General features: G+C 52.4%; 1 protein-coding gene across 1 annotated transcript; it reads left to right on the top strand.

The window, feature by feature from the left end:
- The first annotated feature begins 389 nt into the window (after window positions 1-389).
- On the top strand, window positions 390-21,461 carry Csrp1 (cysteine and glycine rich protein 1). The gene is made up of 6 exons (XM_076831796.1): window positions 390-493; window positions 10,243-10,355; window positions 15,033-15,201; window positions 16,127-16,256; window positions 19,697-19,790; window positions 20,209-21,461. The coding sequence occupies exons 2-6, from the start codon at window positions 10,244-10,246 to the stop codon at window positions 20,283-20,285; spliced, it is 582 nt and encodes a 193-aa protein (XP_076687911.1). The 5' UTR covers window positions 390-493; window position 10,243; the 3' UTR covers window positions 20,286-21,461.
- The last annotated feature ends 1,661 nt before the right edge of the window (window positions 21,462-23,122 follow it).

The raw sequence follows: 23,122 nt of genomic DNA on the forward strand, positions 1-23,122 counted from the left end.
CCGTCTTACTCTGGAGCCCAACATATGTCCCTTACAGTCTGCCACGGGGACACGCAAATTTGAGCACCCCCACTCTTCCCCAGGTCCCCAGTTTATCTCGGGTCTGATCTCTCTGGTTACATCTCCGCCTTCCGGTGTTGCTGACAGGGAAACCCTGAGAAGTCCCTCCCACGTGCAATACTTTTCTCCCGCGACGGCGGCGGCCACTGGGCGCCCAGTGGGACCGCAGCGCGGGCGGCAGGCGGGCCCGGAGTCGGCGTCTCTGCCCCCGCTCCCGCCAGCCGGCGGGGCTGCTGGTGTCTTGGGGGGGCAGAGCCGCGGGGCTTCGCTCCGTGACATCAGCCCTGCTGTGGTGCTGTGTGCAAAGCCTACTGGTTGGCGTGGCGAGGGACACGCCTTCCCCGAGCGGAACAAAACGGCGCGCAGACTGGGCGCACCCAGCCGTCGCTTCCTACAGTGTCTGCCGCCCGCGCCCGCCGCCGACCGCTGCCAGGTGAGTGCGTCCAGCCACCCTCCCGATCGTCGCCCGCCTCTGTCCCCTGCAGCCACCCCCCCGCAGGGGCTCCTGGGACGCACCCTGATCTTTCCTGCCCGCGGCGGCCTTGGCGGCTGCAAGGAAACTTTGGAAGGAAAGTAACGCGAGCCGGGACCTTTGCGGGCGAGTTGTGAGAAGTGACCGCAGTTAGCTAGGGCTGTTTTGCTTTTTTCCTGGAGACACTGGGGCTCCACTCAATCCGGGGCTTCCTGGACACAGTTGGCTTTCCCATGCCCCTGACCTAGGGCGACCCGGCACCCCCCGCCGCCTGCAGGTCCCGCAGAACAATTGGCAATTCTGCGGGTCACTGACGCTCATTGTATGGCAGAGAGATGAGGGCATCCGTGCCACCCCCTCCCACCACCTCCTCCTCTGGGACAAAGTGCCCGCGGGTGGGATGGGGAAGACATCTGGCTTCATGGGCCTGGTCTTGGGTATCTGTGCCACTGTACGCAGGTGTTTTCCTTTTTCTGAAACAGCACCCCCCACCGCCCCAAGTCGTAGTTAGTGCTCCGTGGAAGGGAGTACTGAAGCCTGAAAGCCTACCCTGAGTGTTTTGTGGTCTCAGACCTTGAAAACTCGTTTGTGAGAAAGGGGCTGATACTGAGCACACTTAAACAAGTCGCAATATGTTACCCAAGACGCAAACCACAGAGGCAGGTATCTTTATCTAGAAGCACAGGCCTGAGCATATTCTGCAAGTTTCTGGTCCTTGTGGTCTTGTAATGCAGTCCAGTCTGTGTCTAGCTGGGAGCAACATTGAGGCCCTGGGCTCCTGCCACTCACCCGCTTCTCCTGGGGGAGAATGAATAGGCAGGCTTTCCCCATAGTGAGAGGTCACTGCCTTGGGATATTGTCACAGTGGCATGGAGGAAGTCCACCTGGCTCTGGTAGAAAGTTTACCAGGATGAAGTAGCCAGGAATCTTGATCAGCAATTGGAAGGCAGACAGACTGAGTTTTGACTCCTGGATCTGCCACTTACTACAAAAGTGTCTTTGGACAAGGGACAAAGTCTTGATGCCTCAGTTTCTTTCAGGACCTCCAACAGAGCAGCACTTAGGTGCTGCCCTCTCCCCACCCACACCCCCTTCCTCTCAGAAACAAAGTTGGCTGGAGCTGTGAGCTGCCTCTCTGTCATCTCAGAGTCAGATTGGGGATTCGACCCAGGCGTGATTTGGAGACTGGGTGCTGAGCTTCTGGGCTCTTGCTAGCTGCTGCCTTCTGATTCTGTAGCCAGTCTCCAGCTCAGGAAGCCAGGGCCATGCCTTCTGAGAGACGGACCGGAGTCTGCAGCTGTTCTTACCCTGTATTACATTACTGCCAAGCCAGACTTGCTGCTCAGTCTCCCAGTGAAGGACCCTTTGCCTTGCTGTGGATATCCGGGGCGGGAACAATCAGAGGGGAAGGAAGTTTATCCTGCAGAGGGTGTGGTGTGGCCCAGAGAAGGGGGAGGGGAGAATTGAACCAAGGTCTCCCATGCCTGGTGTTGGGGGTCAGGGAGGATGTAGGCTCAACAGCTCAGCCACTGACCTGCTAACAAAGTGCAAAAGACAGGGGTGCCCCAGCCTCTTTGCCTCAATTTCTCCTAGCACCTGCCTTTGGGCCCAGGTGTTTTCTAATTGCACATCTGCCTCTGGAGCCAGCCAGTCCTCCCAGGGCCTGGATGGTGGGATGGTGGTGGGAGTTATGTTGACACTTGGTATGTGATCAGTAAACATGAATGGGGGTAGGAATGGGCTTTCAGGGGAGTTGTCCTATTAGAATTCATAAACCTTTTCCCTGCAGGTAGTGTTGACCAGCAGGTGTGGGGAAAGAAGCACTCTGGATCTCCAGGAGAGGAAAGCAAATTAGGCAGGCTTTCTGGTGGACTACTAAAGTTTTAAGTATTGATGTAAACCCAGCTCGGCTCACTGTGAGAAGCTGGCCTGCTAGAGGCCTGGGAAGAGGCAGGTATTGAACATTTTGAGATCCAAAGAGGTACAAGTAAGAAAAAGACTTTTTCTCCAAGCAAACCAGCTGTTTGCCATTATGCAGACATACTGGCAAATACCTAGAGGCTCAAAGCAATGAGTGTTAGAATTGGCCTTTTCTTAAGATAACAGTAAGCAGATCTCTATACTTGCTGTGTGCCAGGCCTGTGTTAAGTATCGTATTAAGTATTATCTTGGACAATTTATCAGGTAGGTGCTGATGCTTGCCCTTTTACAAATGGAGAAACTGAGGCTGAGAGATGAGAAGGAACTTGTTCAGGATTGCAGCTGGTCCCCTGAGGAGTTGTCATCAGGCTGACACTTCTCTTTCCAGATTAACTCACCAGGGAAATAGCTGCCATTTGTGAAACACATTAACTTTACAAGATACTTAAGACTTATAAACAATATAAAGGCAGATAGGACTTCTGCCGCTTTTAACGTCAGGGTCAGAGCTCCTGACCTCTAGATTTTCACTCCGCTGCATGGCTGGGGTGGGGGTAGGGGGAGCCCTGCACTTGAGTTGCCAGATGTGCTTTCACCAGCTCTGATGCATGTTTGTGTTTTGGGACCGGGACTGCAGGAAATAAAAGAAGCCTGGCTAAGAGCCAGCTTGAGGGAGGGAGGGGGTGAGGGAGAGAGAACCCTGCAAGCAGGCTGCCCCAGGGAAGGGGAGGGGAGGGTCTTGAGTTCTGACAGGAGCTTTGCCTGCAGTTACCACTTGACAGGAATTTATATGGTAATGACGTGGCTTGGACTACGTAGGTCCCCAGGAATTTGTCTGACGCCAGCATTAATTCCCATGTATGGTAAAGTGTGTAAATACGGAGGCAGCTAGTGTTTCCAGACTCTGGTATTTCCAGTGCTTCCCAGAGGCCAGAGGCAGCGTCTGGCTCCTGTGTTGACAAGGGAGGAAGAAATAGAAGGTCTGCAGCTGGAGGAACCAAGTCAACCCGGGGTGGGGGTGTGTCGGGGGCGGGGGGGGGGACACTCTTTATACAGGGGCGTCCATAGTGGGATGGAGCTGCCTGAAACGTCAGCTGTGAGCAACCTGTGTTTATGAGGCCTAAGTGCTCATTTGTTTTTCCTTTTCAAAAATGAGTACAAGCCAAATCATTCAGACCGTTTTGTTCAGCGCTTGGGATAACCAACTGTTACCACTCTACGTTGACATCATTCCAGACAAAGTCAAGACGCTCCATCTGTTAATGAGTCTGCGAAGCCTTATCATGCTATAGGATTTCCTGGATTGGTTTTGAAATACTTCAAAGAAGCCAGAGACTCCTATTTTACCTCAATATGACCTTCAGATTTCTGAACTCCCCAAGTGGAGAACTCTGTTATAAAAGGGCCTTAGGGGACACATGGGGAAGGGGAGACACATAGCATTACCTTGTGGCAGCTCACAGTCCCCCAAGGCCCATGGGGCATGGATTTGAAAAGAGAGAACTCATGCCACGGAAGGAGGGAGAGTGCTGAGTGGTTCCAGTCGTGTTCTGGGGTGCCTGGGCTTGGAGCCGTGAGCTTGGAGAGGTGAATCATGTACATGCTCCAAAGAAATCATGTAGGGGGACATATAATCATAGCCAAACTAGTCCCCTTCTCCTGTTGGCCATCTCTCCCCAACCAGTGACCCTTACCTTCAGTGAGGTCTATTTCCTAAGTTCACAGGTGTCACTTCTAATATACAGGCTCTATGAACTCTGAACCAGTGGGTCCCCTCCTTCCCTTTCTGTCCTTGGCTGTTCTCTGGATGTGGGGGCATGCAGGAAGAGGCTGAGCTGCGGGGTTGGAAAGGATGACAGCACTCCTCTGTACCTGGCAGATACCAAACAGATTACCTAATATGAGCAGCACTTTTCTAATTAGATAAACACTTGACAGGTCTCTACTGGACCAGGAGGGTGGGGACTTAAGCCCTGGGCCTGTCAGTCCCTCTTTGGCCCTAGGGAACAAATGATTAAGAAATGGGAGAGAAGGGATTTTTCCATAGGAGAATTAAAGATGTGGGGTGGTTTGTCAAGGGTTGATGTGAGGGGACCTCCTTCAGGCATTGGTGGCTGGTAGTCAAGGATTCTACCTCCCTGAGATGATTTCTTAAACTTGAAACATGACGCACTGAACATATGACCTTTGCTGACTTTCATGAGATTGGAGTAAGCACCAGAGTCTGCGCCCTGGTCTACCCGCTGCTCTGCTGCTGTATGAGCTGCCATCTTGGATTTCTCCTCTCAAGACCGAGGATCTGGGTACAGCTCTTACTGGAACAACTAGACAGGGCAGCAGGCTGGAGCTGGTTGCTTACAAGAAGAGGTCAATTCTTGAGTTCTGTTCTTCAGCCAGCCCTGAGGATCCTGACATTTCAGGTGAACAGCTGACTGGCTATTTCCAGTTATTCAGCAGCAAATTAAAGTTCTGTTCTCTGTTGAGATTATGAACACAGTGAAGTAGTACAAACCAGAACACAGACAGCAATTCCCAGTAAGGATATAACTCTCTGAAGGGAAAACACTGGATAGTGCGGTCACAGAAGATAGTACTGATTCTTGATGATCCAGGGCTATATACAAGAGGTCCCTGCTGTGGTCTCAGGTTGCCCAAGGAATTGAACCCCACAGGAGGGCAATAGCTTGTTGCAGAGTCATTAGCTGGGCTGACAGACAAGTCAAACTCCTGGTCCCTATTTGATATGTTGCTTTCCAAGCTTTTCTCCTTCAAGATGGGGGCTAGCTGGGAAGGAAGGTATTCATCTGGACCCACACCTGGCGGGATGGTGGTAAGGCTTGCTTGGGCCAATCTTTTTAGTGGGAATCAAAGGTGTGAGCTCTGATGGGGTGCCAGGAGCAGTGCCTTTACTTTTATACTTTCTCATTTAATCCTCAGAATAGGATTTGGGGTAGTCAGTCCCCCCAGCACCCCCTCACAGCACCCCGACCCCGCTTTGGTACCAGGAATTAAACCCAGGGGTGCTTAACCCTTGAGCCACATCTCCAGCCCTTTTTAAAATGTTTTATTTAGAGACAAGTTCTCACCGAGTTGCTTAGCATCGCATTTTGCTGAGACTGGCTTTGAACTTGTGATCCTCCTGCCTCAGCCTCCCTAGCCGCTGGGATTATAGGAGTGCTTCACCATGTCTGGCTGTCAGTGTTTCATTTTAGAGACAAGCAAATTAAGCCCAGAGCAGAAAGTAACTTGACCCCTGATCACTGAGCTAGGAAGGGTTGCATCTGATCTTTTTAGCCCCAGCTCCCATTTTTCTAACCATGGAACTCTGACCTAGAGAATTTTCTTTACGATACCCTCCCACGGGTCTGCTGTCCCCCAGAACAGGGAAGGCGATTGAAAAGAAAGGAGCCAAGTGGCCCTCGCTTGGCACTCCACACTCCAGGAACTGAGAAACAGCTTTCCTTTTAAGGCAACTCAGCCTCCCCTCAGGCAGAATTTGGCTATTGGAAAGAGGGGGCTGGGCCGAAGGAGTAGCTCCAGCCCTCGCTGCAGAGCAGATAACCCGGGCTCCTCCAGCAGGGACTTTTCCCCAGGTGCAGAGTCGCCTGGAGGGTCCTCATCTGATCCCAGGGGCAGGGAGCCCATTCACAAGGGCCGTGAAACCCCTCCTGGCTAGGGACCCCATCACTGCTTTTCTTCTCAAGTTCTAGAGCCATGCCCGTCTCTGGGCTCCTAGGGGAAGACCCCCCCCACCACCACCAACCAAATGCCAGGCTCAAAGAAAAGGCCCGGCCAAGAGGCATCCTGGGCAGATTTTCCTCCCTGACAGGTCCTTGGGCTTCACCCATTTCTCCGCCCATGTTCCTGATTCCCTGGGGCCCTGCTGGATGTGGGCCCCTGACATGGGGCCAGGGAGAACAAGGGGAGGCCTGTATGGAACTGTGGGTCTCCCCCAGGAGGAGAAGGGCTTTTGTGTCTAGAACAAAACACTGCTTGGAACTGACTCCCCATCTCGTGGTTAGGGGAACTTTCCTCCCTTAGGGGTGTTCCTAGGGGTATGAGTGTGTCCCCTCTGGTTCAGGGGGTTGGAAAGGGAGAAGAGGGACAGGGAGAGAGTCAGCATTGAAGAACTGCATGCCCACCACGTGCAGCCAGTCTCAGATACTCTAGACCTGCAGCATGGTGACTGGGGTCATCGAGGACACAGAAATGCATTCGAATCTGCATTAGACTGTAGTTGTCTCTTCTAGCTGTGTGACTACAAGCAAGTTGCCTAACCTCTCTGAGCTTTGTTTTTCTTGTCTGTGAAGTGGGCCTATATTCTCCATCTTCAGGCAATGAGAGGGAAATGGGGTGATGCAAATAAATTATCTGGTACATGGCAGGTCAGCAGCAGCAGCCTGGTGGCCTTGGCTGGGTCATATTGAGGCACCTCATCAGGCTTAAGGAAGCCAGTGTGGCTCCGTAGGACTGAGCCTTTCCCCTACAGGCTTCCCAGGCAGTTGATTCAGGGCTCCCACTCTAAGGACAGCTGGGACAGTGGCTGCTGTTTAAATGGCCAGTAATCCGCCTTGCTGTTCTTGTTGAATTATCCTCCACCGTGTGTGTTTTGGCAGCGTCGAGTCCTTGTTGCCCAAGTGCAGTTAGCTCCAGAGTCCTCAGGACAAGACAGGGCTGAAGCACTGATCATCAGTGGCTGGGAATGGGCACCGGCCCCAGGATCTGGGAGCTCAGGCACTGCAGTTATCTAAGGAGGCAGAGAGGCCATGTGCAATTAGAGGAGTCCTGTCTGTGGCCTGTGTCAATGAAGCACAGGAGCCTGAGGACCTGAGGTGGAGACAGAACTTGGAGGCAGTGGTCCCTCCAGACCCTGGAGGAGGACAGTGGGTCCCAGCCTCAGCCCTCTGCCTCTGCACAGCTTCCCCCAAAGCTTTGTGCACAGGGTTGGCCAGAGGGCTTCCTACTTGCCGGGCCCTTCGCTGAACACAGGTCAAGTGACTATCCTGGTAACTGAGATGGAGTACTTGGGACAGCTGGGAAGCAGCAGGACTGACTGCTGGGGAGACTCTAACACCAGGGGGAGGGTGTGATCATTCGCAGACAGTGGGAGGACCTCATGGTTTCTTTCTTTGTTTCTTACTTTTTTTTTTTTTTGTACTGGGGATTGAACACAGGGACACTTAATCACCCAGCCACATCCCTAGCCGTTGTTGATATTTTATTCAGAGACAGGGTCTTGCTGAGTTGCTTAGGGCTTCGCTAAGGCTGGCTTTGAACTCACGATCCTCCTGCCTCAGCCTCCTGAGCCGCTGGCATTATGCCACCTTGCCCAGAACCTCATGGTTTCTGAGCAGGGAAATGCTCCATGAGACAGCTCTGGGGGCCATGGGCCAGGATGGCCTAGGAAGGAGACTTCAGAAGCAGCCTGGCCATCAGGGTTGTCACTCTCAATGTGCCCCATGCAGCTGTTAAGTAACTGGCTTAAAGGGAGAGGGAGTTTGTTGCTTTGTCTAACTAGAGTTGGAAAGACCTTCAGGCTTGGCTTAATGATGTTATAAAGACTCAGTTTCCTTTGCATCTCAGCTCTGTTCCCCAGCTATCCACTGTATGCTAGGAGCGCCTGTCCCCTCACAACAGTGCCAGAGCCCCCTGCTCCCTTTCTTTGCTCCAAGTGGGGGTTGGGGGAACTTAACCCTCCCAGAAGACAGAGCCCCAGAAACCCTTGTGTCTCCCTGGCTGGCCCTTCCTAGAGCTGATAACCCCGGTGGATGAGGTGAGTCCAGGCCATGTGCCATGGCTGGAAACAGGGAGAGTTACCAAGAAAAGGGAGAGTGTAGCAGACAGAGGTCCTCTTCAGGGGGCTGCTATGACCTCCGGGGGAAGGTGAGAGGACATCAGGCTGGCAGAGGGTAGTGGGAAGGACAGAGAGGACAGGCACCAAGAGGTGGAAGAACTCAAGGGACCTGGCTTGTGACCTTAGGAGTGCGTCCAAGGGGGCAAGGTGAGCCGCAGCTGGGGAAGGGCGAGGAACCCATTTTCTCCCGGGACTGAGAGGAGATTCCTTAATGCAGGGGGAGGATGGTCCTGGTACCACAAGCAAAAATGGAGGAGTCCGGAGAAGAACGAGGTTGAGAAAAAGGTAGAGAGATCAGGTGGCTCATGTGCAAATCTGTGTCCCTGTGTACTGCCCAGGTGGAGATGCCCACCTGAAGCTGGGTGTATGAACCTGGACTTAGAGGAGAGACCAGGGTCATAGGTATATGAGAGTCCTTGCCATGAGGTGCCAGCAGGTAGATGGCAATGCCAGAGACTGGGGAGGGAGGAACTAGAGGGAACCCCAACTTTGAGGATCTGGGAGTGAAAATCTCTCTCTCTCCTCTGCTCCAACCAAACCTTGCTGGAGACCCCTGTCCTCCGGGTAACATTCAGCTGGCCTCACCAAAACGACTTTTCCATTTTAAGCCCAGCTCCCAGCCTGTGCACCTTTCCAGAGCGTTCTCCCAGGTCCCAGGCTCTGCAGCAGAGGTACACTTGTGCAGAGTCTAGGGCCCCAGCTGTGGCTCTCAGTCCCTGGGCATCCTTCACTCCTTCCTCAACTATCTGTTGAATACCACTATGCCAGGTATGGAAATCAAGGTTTGGAAGAGCAACTACTTCACCCAGGGTCACACAGCCAGTGAGTGGCAGGATCCACATTGGACAAAACTATCTGGCACCAGGACCCCAGCTCTGAACCAGTACCTAGGGTATCTCAAGGTTGGTCCAGGCTACCTGTTTAGTCTCACCTAGGGTACTTACTAGAAATTTGTATCGCTCATTCTCAGAGATTATGATTCATCAGGTCTAGGGCTGTACTACTAAATTTCATTTTGCAAAAGCCCATTACCTGGTCCTAAAGCCTAAGAGCAGTGTCTCTATGTGCCTGTCTCCTGTGGCTCCTGGTGAGCTATATCTTCCATATAAAAGAATGTCTCAAAACCTACACATATAGTTCAAAGAGTAATGACAAAGGGAGCCCTCATGTGACATTCCCCCAAGTTTAAGAAAAAGAACTTTGGCCTGGTATGGTGGCACGTGTCTGTAATCCCAGCAGCTGGGGAGGCTGAGGCAGGAGGATGATGAATTCAAAGCCAGCCTCAGCAATTTAGTGAGGCCCTGAGCAACTTAGTGAGACCTTGTATCTAAATAAATTTTTTTCAAAAAGGGGGTGCTGTCTGTGGCTCAGTGGTTAAGTGCCCTGGTTAAATCCCTGGTACCAAAGTGGGAGGGAAAGAACTTTGCCAACACCCCACAGCCTGTCTGATAACCCCTGACCTACAGTGCCCCGGTCCCTGTCTTAGGCATAACTCATCTAAGACAGTAGTTGGTGACCATCCTTTGCTTTCCTGTAATACATTTCCCCCCATACGTTCCTCTATCAATAGTATGAGTTTTGCCTCTCTGTGAACTTTGCCTGATTGGATTTGGGGTTAGGAACTCTGGGCTCTTTTGTGGTCCGCTCTTTTGGTGACGTGTTCCCATGAGGCCATGTACAATGACAGCCACCTCGTTCACATTGCTCCTGCAGCCTCCTTCAGTGTGCCCTACTCAGGGCCGGAAACAGCAGCCCAAGAGGCAGCTGAAGGGTGCTGGGGGAACCAGGATGCTGGGTGACCCACAGGGACAGGTGGCCTCCGCGGGAGTCCTGCCTCGGCCTTTGCTCCTGTCTCTGCCTGTTGCTTCTTGGTCATGGTTACTCTGTGTCTCCAGCTCTCTGGGAACTTGATTCCCATTTTGGTGTCCCTTTTCAGAATGCCGAACTGGGGAGGAGGCAAGAAGTGCGGGGTGTGCCAGAAGACGGTCTACTTTGCCGAGGAGGTCCAGTGCGAGGGCAACAGCTTCCATAAGTCCTGCTTCCTGTGCAGTGAGTACCGCGGGCCGGACCGGCAGGCTGGCCTGTCTGCACCCCAGGGATCGGGTCCCACGGGATGTAAATAACTTGACATTTGGCTGAAGCGCAGCTGGGGAGGGACGCCCTTAAGGGCTTCTTTGTTCCCTTCAGAAGTTGCTTTCTGAGGGGGTGACCGGCCCAGTGCTCATGGGTGGCGGGTGTGCCGGGCAGATGGCCAAGCTGGAAAGACTCGGGGAGCAAAACTTTCCACCCCGCCTCCTCCTCTCTTTCTCCCCACCACGGCCCTGTCATTTCAGAGGGAGACCTTTTAGCCCAAAGTCTCACGAGCCTTCAGACCCAAATTATCCCTGGGTGAAAAGCCACCGAGGCCTCAACCTCGTGGTGAAGGTCAGTGTGGAGGAGGGGCTGGCTCTCCAGGGCACTCTTCCAGGTCAGCACGTCCGTTTCTCCCACTCCCCACCCTACTGCGAGGAGAGGAGGAAGAAGGGGTGCGCCGTCACTGTCATCCATTCTGAAAAAATCCAGAGTGACAGTTGCTGCAGTCATGGGACTGCAGGAGTAGGAAGCCAGGCCCAAGACACCGAGAGACTGAGAGACGTCAGGCTGACCCAGGGGCCTTGGCTCTGGGATCTCTACTGGCTGGTACCTGGGCCAGGTGATGTGTCCAGGAAGTGGTGACTTGGAGACACCTCTTCTTGGATTCCTAAATGTTTGATTCCTGTGATCAGAGCAGAAATCTGCATTAGAAGAGGCAACTATTACACCACATGCACACACCTGTAATACCAGTGACTTGGGAGGCTGAGGAAGGAGGATCATAAATTTGAGGTCAGTTTGTGCAACTTAGCCAGACCTTGTCTCAAAATATAAAACATAAAGGGCTGGGAATGCAGCTCAGTGGTAGAGCACCCCTGGGCTCAATCCCTGATATGGCAAGGGGGTGTAGAGGGCGGGACAAAGAGGCAACTACAGTAAAGTCTGTTTCCTTGAGGACCAGCTGAGTGGGAGGCCGTGGAGCGTCCTGGTTAAGCCCCAGGTTTCATCAGGGATAGAATCAGAATTCAGTTTCTATTATCCATGCGATGATGGACAAGTTACCTACTTTCTCTCTGGTTGAGGGTTCTCATTCGTACCTACCTCTTGGGGTCATTGAGAGAGTTGAAGTAAAAGGATCTTATAGAATGAATGAAGCACTTCAAGCAATTGTGAGGTTCAATAAACAATAGGCACATGCATGTGTGTGTGTGCATGCACATGTACCCACTGCTCCCGGGTCCATAGCAAAATGGTGTGATAAAAGGAGAGCCGCCGGGAGTTGGAGTCCCAGCCCATCTGATAGGCCCAGGAAGTGGGGTCCTGTCCATCCTGCCCCACATGAGATCAGCGGAGAGATCTGAGCTTTCTTTGTTCTCTGGGAATTTGGGCTCCAAAGTAGGAACTAGGCGGGCCAAGGGCCACCTACCTGTTCATTGGATGTAATCCAGATCTGTTGCTGGGCGGGCCAGTGCAGGGCCACACTCTCCCTGGTGGACCTGGAGTGACAGCCCCAGGGCTCACTGATGAATGGGGAGGCCACAGGCTTCAGTGGAGCCCTGCTGGCTTCCAGCCTGTGGAGGAGGAGGCCACACGCAGCAGCGCTTTGTTATCAGCAGTTCATCATTTAGCCATTTTTCAAGCTATTTTTTTTTTTCTTTCTTTTCTTTTTTCTTTCCCAGAGGGAATAAGAGAGGGCTTGGCACTGGCTGAGAAGAGGGCTCAAGCTGCTGAGGTCCCAAAGACCCTTCTCTTTGCTCTCAAATGTTGCTTAGTCATTGACTAAGAGGGACCATCTGTGGCTGACAGCTCCTGCCTGTGGAGGAGTAGCTGTGGGTCAGGCATCAGGGGAAGTCAGGAATTCAGGGGGTGGCCTAGGAAGGAAGGAGCAGGGCCTGAGGCAGGGTGTGAGGGGGTGTTGGGGATTAGAAACAGTTGCGGGAAGCCAGGCTGGGGAGCAGGGCAGCTGGGGAACGCGTGTTATGCAACTAGCAGCCCTAGGAACTGGCATGTGTTCCTCTGGGGTCTCCGGCCTGTGGGCTTCCTGGGCTCTGAGCTCTCAGGGGACTGTGTTGTGCTGCATGTGGCCCGGCCCACTGAGGCATCACTCCTCTTGCTTATTCCCAGGGCCTAGAGCCACACCTGGCACCTGTGGGCTCTCCACGAAGATGTGTTTAGGGATGAAAAGGGCATTGTTTCTCTTTTTCAGTCAAGCACTTTTCCCAACTTGTCCAGGTTTTGTTTTGGTTTTTTGCTTAACATGATTTGGTGGAAGTTTAGTCAGGTTTTCCTTGAATAAGGAATATATTTGAAATTCCCCTTGACTGACTCTTTGGTGGACCTTACAAAGGAGCTGAGACCCTGACTACATCATCCGGATGGAGGGGAGGGGCAGAGGGCTGCCTGGGGTGGGGAGGGTGGCCCCCAGGGAGGAGTTCCCTCCTTCCTTCCCTCCTTCCTTCCCTCCTTCCTTCCCTCCTTCCTTCCCTCCTTCCTTCCTTCCTTCCTTCCTTCTTTCTGTTGTAGATGGACTTTTACGTGGTGCTGAGGATCGAACCTAGTGCCCTACACATGTTAGGCAAGTGCTCTACCACTGAGCCACAACCCCCACCACCCCCCCAACCAGTCTTATCTCTGCTTTGTGCCTTCCCTCTCTGGTCTTGGAATTCCCGGTTCAATTTAGGTCTTACAGGAAACAATTCCAGGCCAATTCCTGACTTCCCACCCTAGAAGGGAATGTTGGAGCCTTTGGCCTGTTGTTCCCTGGCCCTCCTCAGGAGCCAAGCCCCAGGGGAGGTGGTGGGGAGGTTCCATATTTGGGTGGCCCAGAGTGCTGGAATGAGGTGGAGATCTGGAGGGCAGGACAAGAGGGTCCTTATTTAGTCTGAAGTCTCCAATCTGGAGCTGAGAGAGAGAGAGAGAGAGAGAGAGAGGAGCTGGTGGAGGGCTCTGGACCCTTTAAAGGCAAGAGAGAGCAAGTTGCTGGGAGCCTTCTCAGAGGGAGGTGAGAGGCGCGGCTTCGTCAGTGGTGTCCGACTTCTAGCTCCAGAGGGGGTGTTTGAGGTTGCAGTTCATTTGGGCACACTGAACTCCAAAATTTAAGAACTACTGTAAAACCAAATTAGGCTTCCAGGACGAGACCTAAAGAAATAGGGTGAAGTTGAGCCTCGTGAGGGAAGTAGCTAGAAGTTAGAAGCATATGATCTCTTGAGGCCCAGACCTGCCCCTCCCCGTCTCTGTCTCCCTATGGGGCTAACTTTATGTAATGCTCATCAGAGTAGCCAACTTATATTATGCACCTATTGTGTACAGGGTATTGTGCTAAGTATGTCACATATAAGATCTCATTTGATTCTCTCAACTACCTTTTGGGGCAGAAGTTATGTGCATTTCCAAATGAGGCTAGAAAAGCAAAGGTAGGAGCCGAAGGCACCCAGCTGGAAAGGGAGAGGGCTGGGATTTGACTCCAGGCTCTCTACCTTTTTATGCTTGATAGCTTGCACAACTCACCTGTGAGATCCACCGGACAGAAGGATGTAGGAAGCTCATCCAGGTGGCTCCATTCCAATCTCTCACCGTAGGACTCAGGACAGTCTTCCCAGTGCCCAGCCTCACATCTCCCTGTTATTTCTGAGACTGGAAACTTCAGTGCTGTTGTGATTAGCATGGCCTACATGGCATTTCAAAGCCCACCACGTTGGGCTTTTCTTCAGGGCATATCCCTTCACCTGCACCCCTCTCCCCAGTTCTACCCCCACACCCCTCACTCCCACCAGCATGTGCAGACTGTCTCCTTGGAATTCCATGGTTGCAGACAGGAAAACCCTGCCCTTCCTCCTTCCTTTCTTTATTCTTCTCTCCTGTTGGGCCACGTGGTCTCTGTTAAGGGCAGAGTGAAGAACTTCCCTTGGCATCGTGTGGTCTGGAGTCAGCATAGGCTGTTGCCTCTGAACTGTGGGGGTGCATCACAGCCTGGGGAGGTTCAAGGGTACAGAGGTCCAAGGGAGACACCCACAAATTCCTGGAGGTGGGGGACATGGCCACCTAGAGTCATACTTGCAGATCCCATCCCTCTGTCCTCCAGTCATTGGCCACCCCATGGCACCCACACCATTCCTGAAAGGTCAGGATAATTTGTATGTAAACTGCCACCAGACACAGTGGCACATGCCTGTAATCTCAGCTACTCCAGAGACTGAGGCAGGAGGATCGAGAATTCAAAGCCAGCCTCAGCAACTCACGGAGACCCTGTCTCAAAATAAAAATATAAAAAAAGGGCTGGGGGCTGGGGTTGGGGCTCAGTGGTAAGAGCACTCGTTTAGCATGTGTGAGGCCCTGGGTTCGATCCTCAGCACCACATAAAAATAATAACATAAAGGTATTGTGTCCACCCACAATCAAAAAAAAAAATTAAAAAAGAGGGGTACTGGGGATGTGGCTCAGTGGTTAAATACCCTTGGATTCAATCCCTGTACCAAAAAAAAAAAAAAAAAGACTGGGGATGAAGCTTAGTGGCAAGGCACCTCTGGGTTCAATCCAAGTATCAAAAAATAACAAACCCCCACAAAGTGTGCAGAGAACTTCAACTGCAGAGGGCTGCAGGGAGCAAGCCGCTCATTCCAGCTGTGACTCACCATTCCTGTGTTCCCCTCACAGTGGTCTGCAAGAAGAACCTGGACAGCACCACTGTGGCCGTGCATGGGGAGGAGATCTACTGCAAGTCCTGCTATGGCAAGAAGTATGGGCCAAAAGGCTACGGCTATGGGCAGGGCGCAGGCACGCTGAGCACTGACAAGGGGGAGTCCCTGGGCATCAAGCATGAGGAGTGAGTACGAGATCTTCTCCCACTTTGTCTCAAGTTTCTCTCCCTGCCCTGGTATTGGGCATGTTTTCAACCACAGTTGGATAAACAGTGGAAGGCTCAGAGAGCCATTTATTTCAAAGGGAGTCATAGAGCAGGCTACTGGAGCTGCTGGGAACCCAGCTTGGAATGCACTAGGCCCGGGTCCTCCCTACATGTTATATTTTTATAAGCATCAGAGCTGGGAAGGACCCCAATAATTCCTTAGTCCAATTTCCTCATTATATAGATGAGAAAGCCCCAGGGGTCCCCTGCAAGTGTCTGAGCCAGACCAGGGATTTGAGCAGCACACAGCCAACCAGCCTCGCTTGGCCCAGCCATCTCTCCTGCTGAGGAGAAATCATGTCCTTGCCTTGGAAATGCCACAGGGTGTCATGGGGTCCCTACTTTCACCCTAAAAACTCCCTGGCCTCCAAGCTGCTGGTAAAGGGTGGCTGTTGGCAGCAGGCCTGGCTAGTTCCTCGGCTCCAAGGGGATGGGTAGAAATGATGGATGAGTTACTGCATTTCAGCCAAGGTCACTGACCCAACAGGAATGACTTTTCAGCAGATTTCCTCTGGAAAGTATCTGATGATAGACCAACTGCAGAAATGAGGGGCAGAAGAGGGTGACTCTTAGCAAATGAGGTGTGAAGTGATTCCAGGGTTTTAACTGGGTGACCAAGGGAAGTTTGATGTCTCCATAAAAATAACACTGTGCTGAGCCTTGGTTTGTCCCTATGTATCACGGGAGACGACACTAGAGGCCCCCGGTGGCCCTAACTCTTGTAACTTCTGCTGGGAGAGCTGCTCCTGCCCTGTCATGAGGGGAGGGTGAGTCCTGCCCTGCAGGGCCAGCCCCGCCTGGATTTATCAGTGTGTCATATCCCTTCTTGTCCTTCTCCATGCAGAGCTCCTGGCCACAGACCTACCACCAACCCTAATGCCTCCAAGTTTGCCCAGAAGATTGGAGGCTCCGAGCGCTGTCCCCGATGCAGCCAGGCAGTCTATGCAGCGGAGAAGGTGATTGGTGCCGGGAAGGTAAGGTGACTGCTGGGCACCTTGAGAGGGGCAGGAGACCACCTTCCTGAAATAAGGATCCTAGAACTTTGCAAGTGGTGACCCTAGCTCTGCTCAGGGCAGCCTGACCCTGGCCTTTAAATCCCTTCCCTTCTAGGGAAGGAATAACCTTCGTCCCTTGGGTTGCTTGTCCCAGACTCCAAGGGGCTCACATCATCCACGCACAGCAACATTCCCAGCATTGGTGGGTGTCTGTTAATAATTTATAGGGAGTTGCAAAGATCAATCTGTACTCTGGAGTTGAGGACCACAGTATCTAGGAGTACATGGCTGAATTTCAGAGGTCCTGCAAGCCCCCTAAAAGTACATGTGAAGATTTGTGGGAATGTGTCTCCGGGAAGAAGATCCGTAACTGTCATCAGATTTTCAAAAGGATTTGTGATTCCCAAAGTGTCAGAAACCACCCAAAGACCAAACACAGAAGAGCTGGAGATGGGCTGTAGGCCCAGCTGGTCCGTCAACATATTGTGTGATCTTGGCCAAAGTTGGGCGCTGTGGCGCATGCTTGTAAATCCCAGGCTTTGGAGGCTGAGGCAGGAGGGTCATGAGTTCAAAGCCAGCCTCAGCAACTTAGTGAGGCCCTAAGAAACTCACTGAGATCTTGTCTGTAAATTTTAAAAAAAGAAAAGAAAAAGAAAGGAAAAAATACAAAAGAACCATCCAAAAATATATGTTCTGTTTCATGGGTATGTACTCCCAGAAACCCACCCATATACCCCCAGGGTGGAGATTTTTCAAGGTTCAGATCCTATCAGAATCTCCTGGGAAGCTGTTTGTAATTGCCTGCCCTTCCTCCATGAGATTCTAACCATAGCCCCCCAGCCACAGTGCACAGTAGGAATCCCCTTAGGGGCCTACTGTTCAAACTTTGCTGATCTTATCCCTCACTCAAGCTGTAGTGGGCAAGGGGAATTCATGCCCTGGGGATAGGCAGTCTAGACTAATAGTCGGAAAACCACAGACAAGGAATCTCTAAACTGTGTGGTCAGAGAGGATTTCTGGATTGTCACATGAAGCCTGGGAGGAGTGACTTGGCCAAGATCACTCAGCATCTGATGGGCCAGCTGGGCCTACAGCCCATCTCCAGCTCTTTTGGGTTTGGTCTTGGTTTCACGGCCTTTTGACTTTGAGTAAGGGGGCCAAGAGGAAGGAACTGGGGAACTAACACTTATGCCAAGTCTAGACTGTAGCAGGCTCTCAACTCTCACAATTACCGTTGAAGATGGAAATTATTATTCCTATCTTTAAAAGAAAAGGGTACAGCGTAGTGCCTGGAATGTTGCTCAATACAGGTCAGCTATTATTATTATTATTATTATTATTATTATTATTATTATTATTTATGTTTTGCCATTGTTATGAAGTCAAAATGAAGATTCCTGCATTGATTAAAAGATATGAAAACAGGAGACATTACTTTTACTTTTAAGTTGGATTTTTCTTGTTTCATCTCACTATGAGATGAAAATGGAAACTTATCAAAAAGTCCTTAAGACGCTGGGCATGGTGGTGCATGCCTGTAATCCCAGCAGTTTGGGAGGCTCTGGCAGGAGGATTGCAAGTTTGAAGCTAGCCTCAGCAACAGTGGGGCGATAAGCAACTCAGTGAGACCCTGTTTCTAAATAAAATACAAAGTAGGGCTGAAAATGTGGCTCAGCGGTCCAGTGCCCCTGAGTTCAATCCCTGGTACCCCCACCTCCCCCCCAAAAAAGTACCTAAGAGCCAAGCACAGGCACAGTGGCTCATGCCTGTAGTCCCAGCAGCTTGGGAGGCTGAGGCAGAAGAATTGCAAGTTCAAAGCTAGCATCAGCAACTCAGCACGGCCTTAAGCAACTCAGTGAGACCCTTTCTCTATAAAACATAAAAAGAGCTGGAGATGTGGCTCAGTGGTTAAGTGCCTCTGGGTTCAATCCCTGTACAAAAAGAAAAAAAAAATCTATGAATTAATATTCCTGTCACTTAGGTTCTAAGGAAAGTTAAAGTCGTACTAAGCCGTAGGATAAAAGAATTTTGCTTTCAAGAGGAACAGGCAGGGATCAACCCCCTCTTTTCTTTGCCTGGGTGAGGAAAGAAATATCAAGGAGCAGGAGTACTTTCAGGTGTGGTATGAATGAACAGATTGAGCTTAGTTTTGGGGGGCGGTTGGAACATGGGAGGGTGACGGAGGCTAGGTGCCATCCAGTCTCATCCAGCTGGGAAGCTGAGGCAGGGCCTCTGCCTTACAGAGGAGGAAACAAAGGCTGGGGACTGTTGAGGTTGCAGAGGGCCCCGAGGGGAGGACGGAGACCTATGTCCCCCCCACTTAAGCTCCTTGAACCCCACTGCAGTCCCAGGAGGTAGGAGTGAGTGAGGTTCAGCAGCCAGGAAGTCTGAGCGGACATCTTCCTTTTTCACCCTCCAGTCTGGGCACCAAGTGGCTGTGCTGCGGAAGTCTCTCTGCCCTTAAAAGGCATTGTTCTCTCCTGTCTGGCTGCCGCCAGCCCCTTGCTTTTCCTGGGTTTAGCAGAGCTGTCCACACATCAGCCTCTGAGGCTGCTCAGCTGTTGCTAATGGGAGCCGGCTGCCGCCCGGGAGTCTGGCTGTGTGGGGCAGGGGTGGTTGCTGTGCACAGACAGAGGCCCTGCCCCTTCCCTGGGAGGTTGTTTGCCTGTACTACCTTAGGACACCTCTCAGAACCACAAAGGGCCTTCTGGGGCCCCTGGAGAAACTGCATTCTGGCTTGTTCCTTCTCCATGGAATGCATTTCACAGACCCCTTCTCCTTTCAGACAGCCCTGGCCTGGGATCTGCTGTGTTCCAGCCTCTGTCAGGCTCTGGACACTGATGAAGTTATTTAGGGAGAGGCCATGCCATTTTCCAGGAGGAAAAATTGCCTTTGGACAAATGAGGCAATGAGTTCTAGAATTTTCGAGGCAGGGCAATGCCTGCTCTGTGGCTAGACACTGGATGTTTAAATATCAAGTCCTCACATCCATTCTGTGATAGGCAGGGAGGTCTCCAGAGGAGGACATTAGGGAGGCTGTTCAACTAGTGGCTGTTCCAAGAGGCATCTGGAGCCTTTGCTCACACCACTGATCTGCAGGTGGAATGGATGTGGACAAAGGTTGTCTGACCCCAACTCTGGGGGCAGCAGCTACCCGGCTGATAATTTCACCCCTTTACCCCACTTTTGTGGTGTAGATGGTGCCACTAACCACAGAATCATTGTGATACTTTATTGCAACACACTATTGAAGGCGCCATGAGGTGGTGTGTTGGAAAGCTCCCACCTGCTCTATGACAGCAGCCCTAGCCTAGCAGGCGACAGGAAATGCCTTCCACTGTCTTGTGTGAAGGGGATGGGCTGGGGCTAGGGCAGCCTAGTCACTGATGGCAGCATTAACAATTTTCTTCTTTACCTAGTCTTGGCATAAGTCCTGCTTCCGATGTGCCAAGTGTGGCAAAGGGCTGGAGTCAACCACCCTGGCCGACAAGGATGGTGAGATATACTGCAAAGGTGGGTAGTTTCATTTCCAGTTGAGTAGCGGGAGGCCTGAGGGGTGGGGAGACCCTGCAGTTATGCTATTGCTGAGTGTGAACCAACTCCTGGCCTTGAAATCCAAAAGTCAGAGCATCAGAGGGGAAAACGATCCGAGGGAGACAGTAGAGAAAGCCAGAGTCAGGTGGAATATTAGGGCAAGGACAGGCCTACAGCCTGGGTCCCTAACTCCCTGCCCAGGGCTCTAATCAGATAATGCTCCTTTTCTCCTTTAAGTGGTAAAGGAAATGGGTATAGATCTCATGTTGAGATTGGAGGTACAGTAAAGGTGAAGGGCACTGATGGACTTTCTTTTTGCAGAGGTCAGTCCCCAGGGGTGGCAGGAGGGTCTGCTTGGGGAAAGGAGCATGTTCTCATCCTTCTTCTTTCTCTGCAGGATGTTATGCTAAAAACTTCGGGCCCAAGGGCTTTGGCTTTGGACAAGGAGCTGGGGCCTTGGTCCACTCCGAGTGAGGCCACCACTGCCTGCCACACCCTGCCCACTCCTGAGCTTCTCATCGCCATCCCCTTCCCAGCAGCCTTGGGGACCTCCAGGATTCTTTCTCACTCAGCCTAGCCGCACATCACTAATGACTTGAACTTGGGCCTCTGGCTCCCTTTGGTTGGGGGTCTGCCTGAGCTCCCGCCCCACTAAGGAGCTACCCCTGCCTGGCATCTCACACCATCACCAATAGGAGATGTCTGTCTTTATAGTCTGTGTGGGACCAGACCCTGTCTCCCTACACCTCTCTCCACAGACCTGTTCTTAACCTCTTAGGCTGAGCATCTATCCTCATTGGCCAAGACACCTGTGCCCACGTGTTGGTGCCCTAAGCAGCAGCAACAGGCCAGGAGGGAGAGGGAAACAGGACCAAGATGGAGAGGGGGAAGGCTGTGGGTTTATTGGACTCAGAGATTCTCTTTGGGAAAGAGGGTGGGCTTCTTGGTGTTCCTCAGAATAAGCCTGAGGATTCCCAGCTCAGGGAGTCACTACGGGGAGGCAAAGAGGCATACAGACAGGGTCATGGCCACAAAAAGGAACGACTCAGTTCTCTAGGCCTGTTGCCTGTGAGTCTCTGGAACTGGAGTCCTCCCACCTGGGATTGGAGGGTAACAACCCAGATCCAAGGACCCCAAAGTCAGAACACCTTAGGCTTCTAGTTCCCTGTTCCATGTGGGGCGGGGGGTTCCTAAAGAAACACTTCCAACACCCATTCGCAGGAGCCAGTGGTCCAAATATCAGGGCAGCTAGATCTGGCCCTATTCGTGGATCCTAAGGGTGCCGTGGGCAGCTCCTCCCCATCCCAGCACAGCGCAGGCTAGCACTCTGCTGTCACCAGGCCTGGTTGTTCATCTGATTGAAGGGAGGCAGACACATCCTCAGCCTGTATCCAACACCCTGTCCTTCTGTTTCCAGTCCTCAGGGCCTCCCCCAACCCAAGACCTGCCCCTTTCACACCACCCTTCTCCAGGGATTCTTCTCTGGCCACATCACCCAACCCTTCCAGGACCCCAGGTCAAGAACAGCAGAAAGAAGGGGGAGGGGCCGGACTTTGCTGCTCCCAGTGACTGAAAGGACGACACTGTCTGCAGCACAGGCTGTATTCAAGCTGATTTCTTATCTGGTTAATAAAGCTGTTTAGAACAAAACTCTGGTGTCCCGATCCTGTGTCTGTGTGTCTATGCACCACACTCTAGGAACTAGGAGGGAACTATATTGGAGCCATCACAATTAGCAGGAGGCCTGGTGGGAATGAATCAAAGACCATTCCTTCCTGCTTTTTCTAAGAAAAACTTGCTTTTTCACTATTCATTCTAACAGAACCATACTATCTGGAGTAACACAATCAATAGGGTGTCACCGCCTTGTGCCATTTGGCCTCCACTGCCACATCTGGGTATAGGGACTGCATGAAGGTGGGCATTAGAGGGCCCCAGCCAGGTCCCCAAAGTGTGCTCAGAACATCCCCCCAGTTGGTAAGCTCCAACGTGAGAGGGAACTCAGCCAGAGGTAACTTGTGTCAAAGCTCGAACGTTTACTTCTGTAAATTTGCACTGTTCAGGTCCCCACAGCCACTTCCCACGAAAGGCCAGACTCTTTGGAAATAGGCTTCTCTGGAGGGTTGTAATGTTCTCCTGTTTTACAGATAACTATGTGATGTTTTTCTGCTGGATTTTTTACTTCAGCCCTTTTGGGAAATGTGTCCACACTGAATTTTCAAACCAAAAGCAGACGCTTTAACAAGGCCTCCTCTGCTTAGTATTCAGATGACCCATCCAGCAGTGGCCTTGAAAACCCTCCGCACCCAGAAGGGGACCTATATTTGAATAGGATCCATCGATGGTGCAGTAGTGGGAAAGGCAAGGCTCCAGGTGAAAGTGCCAGAGATCAGAGGAGACGGCTGGTCGGCGTGGGCACTGACAGCTCCCCAGGTAGGGTCAAGGTCTCCCTCACCTTGGTAGCCCCGCTATCCAGCACAGGGTACGTCCTCCGGGGAGATTCTGGGGGAGGTTTATGTAGGCAGGAGAATGGATGGTTCCACAAATACAAGTAGGTCCTCCTGTTTGGGGAGCGACCCACGAAACGGCTAGGAGGGAGCCTTTGGGGCCCAAAGCTGGAGACAGGCTGCCCTCTGCCGGCCGCGCGGGCGCTCCTCCCTGCACCCCAGCACCGCACCGAGCTCCCGGCCGCTGCTACTAGGGTCTTCCCGCTGCGGGACCCGTCCTGGGCAAGCCGCGCCAAGGAAAGAGCCGCGGTGGGCACACACTTCTTGGGAAATAAAAGCAGGGGGCTGCGAGAAAGGCGGGGAAACGCCCACAGGACAGGGCGGGAGGCGCCCGGAGACGGGTGCGCCCGCGCGGAGAGGGCCTGGAATCGCAGGCACCGTGCTAGGGGACACGAGGTGGTGCTGTGAGGTCAGGGCAAAAGGCAGGCGCGCCCCTTCTGCGCCGCCATACCCTCTTCCTCTCTCCGCGGGTCCCTAGGACCCTTGCTCCTGCGACACAGCTTACGCCTGTAATCCCCATGCTAGCTTCTCCCTGGGCGGATTTGTGCGCTAAAAGCGCCGAGTGGTGCCCCAACCCGTGGGATTGACCAAGGAAGAGGGTGAGCAAGGATCTTTATTCCATTCAGGTATTTCCTTTCCGCTTTCTGCGCTTTGAGCAGAGTCGGTCCGGGGCGCCCCCAGGTGAATGCATGGTGGGAGCCCAGCACAGAAGTGGCCCTGGGCTTTTAGGGTGCGGTGAGGAAGAGTGGCTCCTCCTGATACCAGGCAGGCTCAGCCAGCCACTTCCTCCAAAACCCTTTGCAA

This window comes from Callospermophilus lateralis, chromosome 13, assembly GCF_048772815.1.
Source record: "Callospermophilus lateralis isolate mCalLat2 chromosome 13, mCalLat2.hap1, whole genome shotgun sequence".
In the NCBI taxonomy this organism is placed as follows: domain Eukaryota; kingdom Metazoa; phylum Chordata; class Mammalia; order Rodentia; family Sciuridae; genus Callospermophilus; species Callospermophilus lateralis.